Source organism: Rhamphochromis sp. 'chilingali', assembly GCF_963969265.1.
Source record: "Rhamphochromis sp. 'chilingali' genome assembly, chromosome: 15".
In the NCBI taxonomy this organism is placed as follows: domain Eukaryota; kingdom Metazoa; phylum Chordata; class Actinopteri; order Cichliformes; family Cichlidae; genus Rhamphochromis; species Rhamphochromis sp. 'chilingali'.
Window position 1 is genome coordinate 15,671,395 of NC_137942.1, and position 15,599 is coordinate 15,686,993.

The 15,599-nt window shown below is 41.0% G+C and overlaps 1 protein-coding gene across 1 annotated transcript; it reads right to left on the reverse strand.

Moving 5' to 3' along the window:
• Positions 1-338: 338 nt before the first annotated feature.
• On the reverse strand, positions 339-8,485 carry LOC308411178 (histone H1-like). The gene has a single exon (XM_080904962.1). The coding sequence runs from the start codon at positions 5,490-5,492 to the stop codon at positions 5,112-5,114; it is 381 nt and encodes a 126-aa protein (XP_080761088.1). The 5' UTR covers positions 5,493-8,485; the 3' UTR covers positions 339-5,111.
• Between the last annotated feature and the right edge of the window lie 7,114 nt (positions 8,486-15,599).

Consider the following 15,599-nt stretch of genomic DNA (forward strand, 5'->3'; position numbering starts at 1 on the left):
TAATTATGTTACCCTTGCATTACGTCTCCCTTGCCCTTCGTGTGTTTATGTCTGTGTGTCTTGTACTGTCAAGTTCATGCTGTCAGTTATTGTTAGGTTTGTAGCATAAACCTATTCGCTGGAACGTTAAGACAATATAATTACACTGCTAAGCAAGACACAAATAGGCAAAGTTCTTCATGTTACTCGTGCACGGGAGAGAACCGGACAACCGCTTGACTCCAGTTGGTCTCGTCCGTTCTCCCGTATCACTGTCCTTTTATTGAGGTTACATGAATATGCATAAGTTCATTAACATATGACGTCTACATACAAACAAAGAGTACCTTGCCTCTGTGTGTGTGTGTGTGTGTGTGTGTGTGTGTGTGTGTGTGTGTGTGTGTGTGTGTGTGTGTGTGTGTGTGTGTTGCTGATCAAAGGGTCAAACATCCTTGGTCAGGAAGAGGGTAGCCTCCCCCTCACCCTAGATGGTTCATCCTAGATAACACGGTGAGGAAGTCCTGCAGTTCATCTAAACAAAGAGCACTTAGACTAGAACAGACGCAACTACGTTAATCCTACCATAAAATAATAAGACACGGTATGACCTCTCATGCTCCCAAAGTGCTGTCTAATACACACAAAGTTTGCAGACTATCAAGGATCAAAACCTCTACCAATCTACAACTAATTACAAAACTCTAAGCATATATAAGTAAATATTTCTAAGCATAAATGACAATCAACAATACAAATCTAACATTTCCCCCCTTTTTGACCTTTATGCCTGAAAAGTTCCCAGGTATGAATACCTCATGTCTGACAGTTTCAATGCAAACATTTTTATACTCAACATATGTCAAATCACCCTAAATTACTGAAAAGGTACACAGTTCAACAAATGTATTAGCAGTTATCCCATTCATTGAGCTCATCTCATGGCAAACTGCATCTTACGAGCAAACAAAGAAATTGTTAATTTAATAGTGAAAATAAAAAAGTAACATTTTCAAAAACATCTCAGCTTGGTAATGCTTCCTCCAGGTGTGCACATCACATGTCTCTCTGCAGAGTGGTTTGAGTTCTGCAGGGCGTCATGAATGTCTCTTCCAGTTGTTTCCATCGTTGTCCATAGGACCAGAGTCCAAATGTATGTAGAATAAACATTCAAACATACCAGTTAGTTTTGTTGTTTGTCAACATGGTTCTCAGCTATTTCCAGAGCTGCAGACCTCTCAGCACTCTAGTTTTATGGCCTCCCATTACCTCACTTCAGGCCTTCATCCTGCGAGGGGGATATTTATGACTCCTTCATTGTCCACGCTCTGCAGAGAAACACCTCTGTGGAAAGGGTGCAGGGTTCTCTTGTCTTACTGCTGTTATGATCCCAGCAGCCTTCAGAGTGTCATCGTATGCACAGTATAGTGGCACAGCATTAGGTGATGTTCATAGGAAACTGCTGTCATCACCACCATAGCTTCTGGTTCCTGTGCTTTCACAGAATCATGATGTCATCCTCGAACTCCTTCTGCGCTGTCGATGGAGCTTGGCACGCTCCCCTCATCCCACGAGTTTTCATGTTCCAACGCTGCTGAAGGTTTAAGGCAGAGCACGTCGTACACCTTAGTCGTCTTCCTCAGCGTCAATATTGAATCTTTCATTTTATTTAAAATCTTGCTGTGGGAAGTCTCCTCTTGATTTCCTGGAAGCTTAGTAGCACAGCTCTCTGTGTGATGTCTGCTGTGCTGAAGATGATCTCTGATCCTCCTGAAGCCTCTCTCCCATCTTGTGGACGATCCTCTCCTCTATTTTGCAGGCAGTTTCATGGTCCTTGCTGTGGCTCCAAGGTCTGATTTCATGATGGGCCCCAACCAGCTTGATCTTTGACCTCAACCACTGCCTGGTCCTGTCAGCTATGCGCTTCTCACTGGGCCTCTGAAGATTTCTCAGGAGATTACTGCTGCACCTGTATTTCCTTGCTAGGAAGACAAACTATTTGGAGAGTATGTCAACAATCATCAAACCACATTCTTTAGTTCAGTGAACTTCACTTATAGGCCATCAAAGCCTCATCTGAACATGGGTGCACCACTTGCATAGGTTTAATATTTGTAAATAAAACGGCTAATCACACAAATCACTGCAACAATAATAAAAAACATTGTTTAATGTTAATCCTTGGACCCCTCCTCTTGACGCATGGACACACCCATGAGTCAACTCATCAAACCTGGATTCCAGTCTTAAAGAAAAAGATTAGCTAGATCATATCCCAGGCAACATCAGGGCATCTCCTCCCCTGGAGCAGCACCACCCTGGACCTATAATCCTGCAATGAAAATGTTAGTGTGCCTTGCATATTAAGTTTGCTTAACACCTGGCTCTCCCAGGAGCCTGCATACACACCATCATGGCCTGGAAAACAAAATCTGGAAGTAAAATCAAACTCCATACCTGTAAACAATTGTATCATAAGGACAAGAAGCATTCAACATCAGCAAGACAAGTGTCATGTGCAGGTTTTCTCAAATCAGTAAACTACAATTATTTTCATAAGTCGCCTCAGACATGGATCATCCCATGTACTCAGGCAACATTAATGTAATCGGTGACTGCTCTTAAGCAAAGTCACTCCACTTATATATTACTATGGGCTCAAAAGTGGCCAGCTAATGAGCCCATATCAAACTATCCCAGAAACACTGTATCTCTTATTTGTTTTACTCATGTCACTTGTCCGTTTCAGCTGAATCTTCCACAGCATTCTCAAAGAAACTAACATTAGCAATACACATTGACTGTAGTCAGACAGAGGTCAGACACAGGTCAACAGGTTCCAGAGGTGCCATAAAAACACCATAAAGTCAACCCTAGCTGTGGAAAGAAGTAACACCAGTTCTCAACACAGGAAATTTCACACATGTTATTCACATTATCAAAGTAACCTTCACATTTTCCCATCAACACAATGCAACAGCATCACCACTCATAACCTGTAAACACAGTTTTCCTCACACATAAACCCAGAAATCCTGTAGTAGGAAAAAACATCAACCAGTCGTCCTGGTATAAATCGCATCATCAATTCACATGAAGAACTGGCATGCTGTAAGAAAAGAAAATGCAAATATTAACGCTTGCGCAGGCGTATGCATACTTTGTCACAGATATCTCTGTGAGCAACTCAAGCCTATGAATAACACACCTGATAAATGCACAGACACAGAAAATGGCATTTAAAAGGTTAAATCATCATGCAACCTCGAGTGTTGCTGTCATCTTTCTGCTCCTGTAAAGGGAAGCACACACAGACTCATCTGCACCCCTGCCAGGCGGGGGTCAACTTCACACAGTCGTGTTACATCAGTAAAGTCTTGTCAGCTTTTGTCAGCTTTTACCAGTCAGTCAGTTTGTTTTCCTTTCACTCACTCATTCATGCATTCATTCTTTCTTTCTTTGCTGATAGTGGAACCTATCGTCGCATTTAGTTTCCACTCTCAGCAAAATGACGTCATTTCAAAAAGAAAAAGAAGAACTTTAGTTTGGATTACATCGCTGAATCCTTTTGGACTGGGACTGTCATTTAATAATTGTCCCAAATAAGTGGCTTTCTCCAGAGTCCATTTAAATGTGGAGAACTCACTTGGCACAATTTTCTCGACGACGTGTAGCATTTTTAATTCCCGACATGCAGATCTGCTTAAAGAAAAGAAAATAGACAAACAAAATCAGTGCCTGTTCAAAAGATAAAAATGAAAAATAACAGAGATTATCAAACAAAACTTTCAGTGCACTGTGAAAGTATCAAAATAAAAAGGCCTTGTTAAGTCATGACACAAACTCCTCATCTCAGGTAAATCATACCATTAGCATGGTTCATCATACCATCATACTAATCGGCAGGCTCAACTTCACAACAAAAGAAAAATCATCAGCTAGATTCACTCCAAATCAACCATCAGCTGCACAACACACAACATAATCCTAATGTCTTATTAGCTATGAGTTTAATCACCCGGTCTGTGCTCTTCACTCATTTAAGCCACAGATCTATTCTATTCAATTTTCCTTTTCCCTTCATCATAAAACATGTGACATGCTGTCATGCACTTCACAAAAGAAGTCTGTTCTGACGTATTCAGAGTTGTGTATCTAAATACAGGATTCACTCGCACATCAAAGCAGGAAACTCAGTGTTTTAGAGTCTCCACTCAACACACAACAACTCCAACACATCTCATTCACTCGTGCTAGAATTCAGTCACCTTTCATTAATCTAAAACCGATCACTAATTTGCATATCAACTATTAACCCACTAAGTTGACAGGACGACAGAAAAGCATGTTCAAAATAGTATCACAAAAGACAATTTCCCCCATACAGTAAATTACTTATGCTGCCTCAATCAAGCAGGAAGCTTCTCCCAATTTACCATTTTAACAACTAAATTTATTGTCTGATCACTGGTTGGTCAAACCAGGATCTTTTTTTCCCACAAAAGTTAAACTGTTGTCCTGCAACTTGTAGAGTCAATTTTTTTCTTTAGGATAAATTCAGTATTTGATAACAAGTGTCTGCTAAATTGACACTATTGTAACACTGATGAAAGATAACAAGCTAATTTTCATTACATGTGTTTGTGTTATTAGGCAGGTCTAATGCATGTCTGTGGAGCTGCATCTCCAGCAGAGCATGTTCTTAAAGCTGCCTTTCCTACACATTTCTCTGCTATTATTTAATCATTTCTTAACTAATGTGCTATGAGTCTTCATGAGTCATTTTGTGTTTGGAATTGTTAGTAGGGTTAATGCATGTTCTGCTTGTGTGTGTGTGATTTTGTATACGTTTCTATTTTCGCAATGTTTCAGACTCCGTCTCAATTTTCCAACTTAAGCAGTCAGTTTTGTTTTTCCCCAGGTTTGCTAACCCAAATTTTGATTTCCCACATTAAATAATTCCTATGTGTTCTCACCTAGTCTTCTCACTCTGTTGTCCTCTCCCACTTCAACAGTCCAACAGCCGGCAGTTCTCCTTCAGCTTTGTCCTGTGTCCCACTGTCTCTTCTTGCCATTTTACTCCACAGGTGGCAAATGTCAAACTCCAACTGTTCAGTTCTCCTCAAACGTTTTCTTCACATGCACAGTGAAGTCACAGCCACTCTCACTATTGTCCTCTGATGCGGTTGACTTCGTGCTAGTGGCTGAAGTGCTGCTGCTGCTGCCTTCCTGGGCGACTTCTTAGCAGCTGCTGCCGGTTTCTTGGCTTTGGCCGCGGCGGGCGTCTTAGCTTTGGTCTCAGTAACCCTGTTCATCTTGAAGGATCCGGAGGCCCCGGTGCCCTTGGTCTGCACCAGAGTGCCCTTCGCCACCAGACTCTTGATGGCGGTCTTGACACGGGCCTTGTTCTTGTCCACATCGTAGCCTCCGGCAGCCAGAGCCTTCTTGAGAGCGGCCACGGCTTTCACAATCAGCTCGCCCACGCTGAGGCCGACCTTCTTGGGCTTGGAAGTCATCGTCTTCTTCTTCTTGGCCTGAACCTCGGCGCAGGGCGCAGGGCGTGTTTATGATGGAGCCTTTCCCACCACAGCGCTGGCACGTTGAACGCATCACGAAGGGTCCATTTCTTTCATGTCGCTAGCCAGCATGCTAGCTGCATGTGGCTTGCCCGAGTCACTCAGTCCTTTTTGAGCATTTCAACATGCTGCCACCGCCATCTTGCTCGCCCCTCCGTGGAATTCATCCAATCAGACAGGAAGATGGGTTTGCTTTCTTCTGCTGCTGTTTATCCACATTGCTGCTGTCTCTTTATCATGGAGCTGCATTCCTTATCTTCAGGGAGGAGTGAGCTCGCTTGTGAGGTTGAGAAACACATGGCACTGTAAATAAGTCAGCCAGAAACTTGGCCTGCATGTTTCCAATGATGTTAAACTATAACTTTCTTCCGACCGCTGCATGTGGAAAATTGATTCAGGTCTGCTTTTCACCTGAAAGTGACAAACTAAGACATTTCATTATTATCATCACTGCTTAATCAACACATATCTCTCTCTCTCTCTCGCTCTGTGTTTTTGTGAACAGTCCTTTCTTAAAAGCAGAAAATGAAATTATAGTTGTTTTTTTTGGTTGATCAACACAAAACCTTTTTCCTATGATTATTTTTTCCTACAATATAAATTCTCCCTCTTATTCACTCTTTTTTTTTTTTTTATTTACAATAGCTGGTGACCTGCAAAATCACCGCTGTCACTCACAATCAAAGGCAATTACTCTTGCACAGCGCACAAAAACACTGTGATGTCAGACACATTCACACTCACTTTGTCATCTGCAAAAATAAATCACATGGCTGATGATATGTGCCATGGTGATCCGTAAATATGATCACCAGTTTATTTAACTATTTTTCAACCCAACAAACAAATAATCAAAAACATGATGCTGATGTTATGAACACTCTACACACAAGTCAAGATGCAGGAAAACTGCTCATGGAAACGTTGCACACTCCAGTTATCACAGTTATCATAGCGCTGTTTCCCTCTCTTAGAGTAGTTCTCAGACAGCTCTCGATCTGATAATGTGTAGCCTGCTCATCAGCTCAGAAGAAAAAAAAAAACTGCAACGCAACATCACACAGTAGTTGCTCTGCCCACAGTGGCAAAGTCTTACACTTTCATATTCAACTCAGCTTCTCCATCATGTACTTTTAGATGTTTCATACAGGGTTCAGCATATTAGTTGTTTTCACAGGTGTGCTCTACATCTCAACAATGGTTCATAATAAGACGACAGTCTTCCACACAGGTCAAGTGCCTCTATGCACTTCAGTAGTTTAAATATTTATCTATATCACTTCACCTCACATGTCATCGTACTGAATTTAAGCAACCACAAGCGTAATGTAGATGACTTTTAACAACTATCCACCTCAATTACGTCTATGGTCTGGCACACAGGCTGAAGAGTTAACGTTTTGTGTCAGCAAGGGGTGGGGGGACAGCCACCCACCAGAGCATAGCTGCTGATGTGGGATGGCCTTCTCCACACGCTCTTCAAGGCTGGTGTGTTTTCTGAAAACTTCTAACATTTTAATCTCTTCCATTTTTAAGCCTGCGATTAACCGCACGGCTCAGGTCCGCGTGAAACCCGCGTGACCGCGCTCGCGTGAACCCGCGCAGCTGTGGAGCCGTCGCTCCCTCTCTTTTTTACATAAATACTTTGTGCTGCCAGGAGCAAAGTCCAGCACAAACGTCTGTCTCCCTCCGACTCACTCTTGGTTGCTTAGAAACCCATGATAACAACAACAGTCGGTGTCACAGACCACATGTTCTGCTCCGCACACACTCACACAACAACAACAACAACAACGACGACGACGACAACAAAAACAACACAAAATAGGCCTATCGTCCAGCACAATCTGGACCCCGCGGAACTTCTCAACGCCCCACAAAGCGGCGGAGAACTCACCTCTAGCCACACAAAGTAGCGAGGAACCTCTTGCTCCACAAAGTAGCAAGGAACCCGGGTATCGCTACACAAAGTAGCGAACTTCTCAACGCCTCACACAGTGGCGGAGACTGCACAACGACACGGTTATAGAGTCGGCCTCTTCTCAACGCCTCACACAGTGGCGGAGACTGCACAACGACACGGTTATAGAGTCGGCCTCTTCTCAACGCCTCACACAGTGGCGGAGACTGCACAACGACACGGTTATAGAGTCGGCCTCTTTAAACTTACTTGGCGTTGCTTAGAGTGTAATATCAGCCCGAATCCCGCCGACCGTCATTCATCGAGGAGAAAAGACAGACCGCGAATCCACAGGAACTTCCTGGCTGACGTCAGGCTTTCAGCGTGCCTCTCCTCCCCTCGGTGAATGCGATTCCAGGGCTCCGGCATCGAAGGACCAATTAATGTTAGGTTTGTAGCATAAACCTATTCGCTGGAACGTTAAGACAATATAATTACACTGCTAAGCAAGACACAAATAGGCAAAGTTCTTCATGTTACTCGTGCACGGGAGAGAACCGGACAACCGCTTGACTCCAGTTGGTCTCGTCCGTTCTCCCGTATCACTGTCCTTTTATTGAGGTTACATGAATATGCATAAGTTCATTAACATATGACGTCTACATACAAACAAAGAGTACCTTGCCTCTGTGTGTGTGTGTGTGTGTGTGTGTGTGTGTGTGTGTGTGTGTGTTGCTGATCAAAGGGTCAAACATCCTTGGTCAGGAAGAGGGTAGCCTCCCCCTCACCCTAGATGGTTCATCCTAGATAACACGGTGAGGAAGTCCTGCAGTTCATCTAAACAAAGAGCACTTAGACTAGAACAGACGCAACTACGTTAATCCTACCATAAAATAATAAGACACGGTATGACCTCTCATGCTCCCAAAGTGCTGTCTAATACACACAAAGTTTGCAGACTATCAAGGATCAAAACCTCTACCAATCTACAACTAATTACAAAACTCTAAGCATATATAAGTAAATATTTCTAAGCATAAATGACAATCAACAATACAAATCTAACAGTTATGTCACCTCCCCCTGTACTACGTCTCCCCGGTTCATGTCTCATGTTTCCTGTTTTACTTTGAAGGCCTGCATTCACTGTCTGTGTATTCAGTTTCACTCCTCCTGTCCTGTCGTTAAGTTCATGTGTGTCAGCTGCGTTCCCATGTGTGGCCACTTCCCCTGATCATCCCTCATGTGTATTTAGTCTCTGTGTTTCTTACAGTCTGTGTCGCGTCGTCTGTGTTCCCACCCTCCGTATCTCCATGCCCGGTCTGTTGTCCACGCCATGTTTCCCATGCCATGCTTCCAAGTTTCTTGTCTAGGTTTTTCTTATTATTTGTTTAGATTCCCCAGTTTAGGTTTGTGTTAATGTTTGCTTCAGTTTGCCTTGCCCTTTGTTTGTACCTTTTCTACCAGCCATATTAAACGGCTCGCTTTCTGTTACGCTCACTCCCGTCTGCTCACTTGTATACGCACCTGGGTCCATTACACACACCACCGCACGGCCTGTCTCTGCAGACCGTGACATATTGTGCATAAATAGTGAATTGTCCTGACACAATATTGTGTTTCGCTTCTGTTATTACCATGGTACATTGACAAAAACATACTTTTATTCACAGGATAAAACAGTTGTTTTGTATCACTAATTGTCCAGTGCGATTACAACATACAATATTATTGTCACTGCTACATTTCTGTAATGCTACCAGAGATTATTTCCACTACTAATTAATTACCGTTGAGCTCAAAGGTTATATTAATAAACGGTTAACGAATGTGTATTTATGACGACGATTTGTGAGACTGGTAAACTTACCTTTGTTCGTACGATGGTCTTTCGTTCTACACGGTGCATTTCAAGGTCCTGTACCCATCCGTCGGTAAACTATACCTGGGCTTGTTGCAGTGACCTGAAGTTACTAAACTTCATGAGTGTATGCACTCACTCCAAGAACCGTATAATTATAAATATGAGCGTGGTGAAAGTTGGGCAGCACGCTAACGTATTTTGTCCACTCGGTGTGCTCGTAAGGGTCTGACCCTGTCACTCCTTTGATTTTTTCCTCGTATCTTTTCTTTGTCTTTTCGTCGAGTCTGTCTTTGTACGGACCGGCATTGTTCTCCTTTTGTTTTGTACATTCCTTTTTTGTGCGGCAAAGAAAAAACAAGAAGGTATTCGAACCGGAGAATGAACGTTTTGCGGTGCTGCAAATGCTTGCATTTGATGCGGTACTTGGTTTGTTTCGCCACGAGTTCCCGGCATGCAATGCCCGTTATGCCCGATGGCCAGTCCAGCTATGTTCCACGATGAAAAAGTGAATAAATTTCTTAATAAGTAGTACAGTGCGGCATGCTAGTACAAATATTAGGTTGTCCAGAACATGCATTTGCCAGGTTGTTAATTAGATCCTCATTACTTAGAATTTGAGCCACAAGACTCCGTGCGGACTGGCTCATAGTGCCATTCCTCGCAGTTACAAACAAGGAAAACACTAGATGGCGCAAGCGCCTCCTTGACATCAAGTTTCATTCCATACATTCAGAAGATCATTCTATATATTCAGAATTTGATATATATATATATATATATATATATATATATATATATATAGATAGATAGATAGATAGATAGATAGATAGATAGATAGATAGATAGATAGATAGATAGATAGATAGATAGATATAGCTATATAGTACATAGTAATATAATACATACATAGTAATCCAGAAGTTAATAAATGTGCAAATCATAGGGTATTAAAAGAAGTTTTCTGCTTGTAACTGCATATGGTAAATTTGGTACAGGATGTGCTCAGGATGTGAAACTCATGATCATGGGCCTCATAACGAAAACAACAGGAAACAGCTCAGGGTGTAAGTGAGATGTATACATACACACACACACACACACACACACACACACACACACACACACACACACACATATATATATATATATATATATATATATATATATATATATATATATATATACATACATACATACATACATAGTGGTAGTATTATTTTTACAAAGTACTAACTTGCAAATACATCTATCTGAATAGTGGGTGGACGTCCATCCCCTTAAAGCAACTGGGGTGCACCTGCCTTGACATAATAGTTCCACCTGAGGTGTTGCTCCATTTTTCTGTCCTTCAGTACAGTCCATGTGACAAAATAATATACTGCATAAATTGGTCATGTTTCCAAAGTCATTGTGAATATTCATAGTCACAGAAAATCACAAATAAACAAATTAAATAAATTACATTAAATGATTAACACAAAACTGGCCATGTATTTTGGGTGTGCCACATTTATCATTATTCACCAAGAGAAATCTGATTGGAGCTTTATGTGTTAATGTAGATGTTGCTGTATTTAGTGGATAAGGCGTGCTGGACAACATGAGGGAGACTATTGAATTCCATGTGCACTCAAAGAAGCACATGTTTGAAGAGGCAAAAAAACACCATGTTGGCAGAGTTGCCTGATTTGATGGTTTGTCATGTTTTATAAAGAAATATTATCATTATTTTGTTACACATGTTCTTTTTAGCCACAATTTCATTTAAACCCATTTTACTCTGTGTTAGTGGAATAGGTCTATACAAAACTGTACGTTACCCCTGTGTATTAGTGGCATTGACCTGTGAGTATATTTGATACTTTGCTAAAGCCTTATAATACTCGTGTTACTTCTCTGTCTCTTATGTTAAGCACTTTGGTATACCGCTGGTTTTTAAATGTGCTCTATAAATAAAGTTTGTTGTTGTTGTTATCATCATGCTTTGTTCCTATCATTGCTTTGTATTTTTTAGATTTTACATGCGTTACTGGGGTTATAAAAGCAAATACATGTAACAAATTGTAAGGAAGAATTTATGATCGATCAACAGGAAGAAAAAGTGCTGACTGCTAGTAACCAATGTGGTGGCAATTTCTTTTCTCATATATTAATCACATATTTAATCATAGTACATCAGTTATAGTAATATCACTTTCTCACTTTACTATAGTAAGAGCACTCCTGTCACTAGTTTACATGCATGTGGAAAGTTAACACAGTGAGGCCGTTGTAATGGGAGACATTAAACAGATAGTGAGACTCCTTCTGCTTATCAGGGATGTAAATCTTTAGGTGATGGGCAAGCAGAAAACAAGGTCATAATTCTCTCCGTGAGAGAGAAGGTATAGCCCCCCGTGAGAGGGGGGGCTATACCAACGTGTACGAGTTTGTGGAATGTTCTTTGTCTGTGTGTCTGTATATAAGATGTAAGGGCGGTGGCCACAATTCAGAGATGGTCCTGGTGTTTCACTGGGATGCTCTCTCCACATTGCAATGTGTTTATTAAACCCACTTCAAATCAAGCTCACTGGGTGTGATGCAGGTTATTGTTAAATTTTGCACGATACCAACTAGTGGAAAGAGGGTGGGATTAAAAAAGCTTATGCTTATGCTATGCTTTTTGTTAGGTATTTTAGTACCATGGGAGCATTTACTGGATATTGTTTTATAGTGACATTATACAGGAAAACTCTGTCATTCAATAAGGCCCCTTTGTTTTAGTTATTTTTCTCTTTGACCCAAGAATTGATGTGTGAGAATCACAGGCTGGTACAAGGTTGAAATACCACAGAGATCACTCCCTCAGCTACATTAGTTTCTAAATCTCTTAGGAGACGCCTGTTGAAGGCCAGATGGTTTGTTTCAGAATTCACTAATGAAAGAACTCTTTATTTCGTCCCTTGAAAATATGTCGCTGAGATAATCATAATTGTAGCTGAACTGATAAACTATACAAAGGGTGCTTCTTCACCCAAGGGCAGGAAGACGCTCCCTTATCTTGGTCTGTACTGGTTTAAACTGATAATCTGCTGACTCATGAATTTTTCCCTCTATATAAACTGTTGTACTTGAGAATAAAGTTGAGTCGATTTGGGAAGACAACCTGAAGCAGTCTCTGTTTTCTTGTTCTCCCAAGCTGCTCCCGAGCTCGTACTAACACGCTGAATGGCATGCTTGAATGTTACTTGAGAATATATTTGACTGTGTTACAGATTAAGGGACAATCTCTGCTGATAGGTGAAGGTACAATCTCTGCTGATAGACGCCCACGCCTCGGAGGAAGCCGATCCACGGATTAGGCCCTGGAAGCCGTTTCCTTCACTTTTTTCCCCTTTTTTTAAATAATCATTATTGTTTGGTTTTCCTTTTGTTTTGGAAAACCAAACAATAAACAATACAACACATTACAAATACCAGGAATGTCGAGCAGTTTCATTCATATGGACTTTGCTATCTTCTTATTATTTCCATCGCGCTCTCTCTCTCTCTCTCTCTCTCTCTCTCTCTCTCTCACTCTTATGAAACACCGGATCCGTTAGTGCTCTGGCGCACTGGACCGAACCAAATCATGAAATAAGGAGGGGGGGCAGTGTTAGACGCTGACTTGATTTCATTATTTGCTGCCAGAACAAAACGAAATTGACTCCTGTAACGCCCCCAACACGTACCTTATGAAACAAACATGCCTTTATTCTAATAGGTTAATAATATTTCTTAAAACTAAAAGTAATTGACGGTTTACTATTTTTCTAGCGCTCATGTTATCACTTTTCTCATCCTTATGACGCCTCTGTTTGTTAGTACGGAATGAAGCTTAGAAAACGGGACATAATTGTGCGATTTTATCACTATTTTTGCTATATACATATATAAGACAGTGTTCTTATTTCTTGTCTTTTGTTTTTAATCTGTAATAATCTGTAAACTTTAATCCATTCGATTTGTTTGTCACCAAACAAAACCGCTTTCTACATGCATCAACACCACTTCTTCATCTCCCCCACCCCCTTTTTTGTTTTCTCAGCTCTGCTTTTCCCTGCACACACACTTTAGTCTGTCTAGGTTTAGCGTTGTGAGTAGTTTCAACTTTTAATCTGAATTGAATAAAAGTTTATCTGAATATAGGATCAGAGCCACTGCATTTAAGGAGCAGTTGATTACAAAGGCCTCATTTTCAAGCAGTACTTTTAAAATTAAATATTACAGTTTATCTTTTAGTTTTAGTTTCTTGCATATGGATAATTTTGTGTGAAAAAACTGGGCCTAAGTAAGTGGCTGAAGAGATTTGAAGGTGAAGTATTGAAATGTGTCCCTGATGGGTACAGATATTGATACTGATGTGATATGTTAACTGTGAAACATAAAATCTTTTACTAAAAGTGCTGCAACATTGTTCTGCAGTCCAATGTAAACATTTTGTACATTCTCCAGAGCCGTGGGTTGTGCCAGGAAGTTGGGGGTGGGGAGGTTTAGGGTGTAAGAGATAAAATGTACATTGCATTCCTTCTTGTCATGATCTAATGCGCTCTATAAAGTCTGTGAACTAGCAAACCCAGCTGCACACAGCACAAGAATAAACAGTATAAACTGAAACTGATTGGTCCGCACAGCCAAGAAAATCATATCAGATCAAAAATAACTTTTTCATCCACAAAATGGGTGGAGGTGTTAGAACGGAAGAAAAAAGGATTGAACCAAAAGTGTCATATTAGCTGAACTGTTTATATTTGGTTTTTAAACTGTAAATATTTTTCTATCAAACTCAGCTTAAGTCTGAGAAAAAGTACTCTCCTCTCCCTCCGTTCTTAAAGTGCAAAAGTCTTTAAGTATTTTGTCAGAAAATTTTTTATTCTTTTTCCAGTGACATTATGTTCAGTTGAGGTGTTGCTGCCCATCTTAAATTGGGGTTTAGACAACTTGCCCCATTCACCCATTTACGCCCATTCATACAACCACTTTTTCTGTGCTCTTTACTTTAGACTTTCTGAATGCAGGATATTTTATTAAAGCTATTTAGCAGGAGCAAAGCAAAGGATGACTTAAATAATAATAATTAATGTGTCCTGTTTGTGTCATGGTCTGGCTGGCAGACCGTGCGGATATGGGGGAATGAGGACCCAAAACGCATAGTTCTGCGATGCAAACAGTGCACTTTATTTACAGTGAAGGTAACAGATGCACAATAAATCTCCTTTGCTCCCTAGACTCCCATGTGTGTGTTCCCCTCCGACGTCCGTGCTCGTGCTCCCGGCAGTTGTGTTTCTGCACACCCTGTGCATGCTGCCCTTCTAGTCCCTCGTTCCACTTGGAGTCTTAGCTTAATGATCCCGTGCCGGTGGGAGCTCCAACACTCTCCTAAGTAGCTCCCCCGACGAGCCCTGATCACCAACAGGTGTGTGGCAGGAACTTCAGGTGTGGCCAGTCCTCCTGCAGGGCCACACCCATCAGGCCTGCATGTGGCTGTTCTCCATCCTCCAGCCACACATGTACACACCCTGCCTCTACATATGAGTGGAACACCGAACACAGCATAGTGCAGAAAAACACACATCCCCAAATAACAACAACAACACTAATAATAATAACAATAATAATAATAATAATAATAATAATCCATCCTGCTCACGGACCCCCGAGTCCTCCAGAGCCGGGTCCGTGACAGTTTGTGTCCCACTGCTTATTTCACATCTCCCTCAGCAGCCTTTTCCAGCATTACTTTCAACAAAAGGTGAGCAGTTTGAATTTTTAATCTGAATTTAATATCAGTGTCTCTGATTTTATATGCATTAAAGTTGGTCACAAATGTCAAATCTGTAAAGCAGCACTGTCTGGTTAAATATTTCAATTTATCCTAACAAACTTGAAGCATTTTATTATAGTTTTTTTTAGTAGACAGACAAAGTAATTTTAAGCCTCAGTTTTGTACTATATAATGGCCGTTAAGCAAACGACAGGAGCTAGAAAGGTGGCTATCATCATCCATTTTATGAGGGAACGTGCTCAGATATATATATATAGTTAGCGCTTTATTATTTTGGTTTATTATTTATCTTTTCCTTCCACTCTGTGACATTGAGCAGTACAGAATGTGAAATATTTATGTTGACTTTCATTGCAATAAACGACTGTTTTCAGAGGTATAACATTTAAAAGACGTAACGCCGGTACATGTATTCCGTTACTCCCCAACACTGGTAATAAAGAAAACCAGAAACAATTTGGTGAATGCATTTAGGTTTTG

Bases quoted from the DNA above. Each gene is read 5' to 3' on its own strand.
- LOC308411178 (XM_080904962.1), bottom strand. From the start codon at position 5,492: ATGACTTCCAAGCCCAAGAAGGTCGGCCTCAGCGTGGGCGAGCTGATT.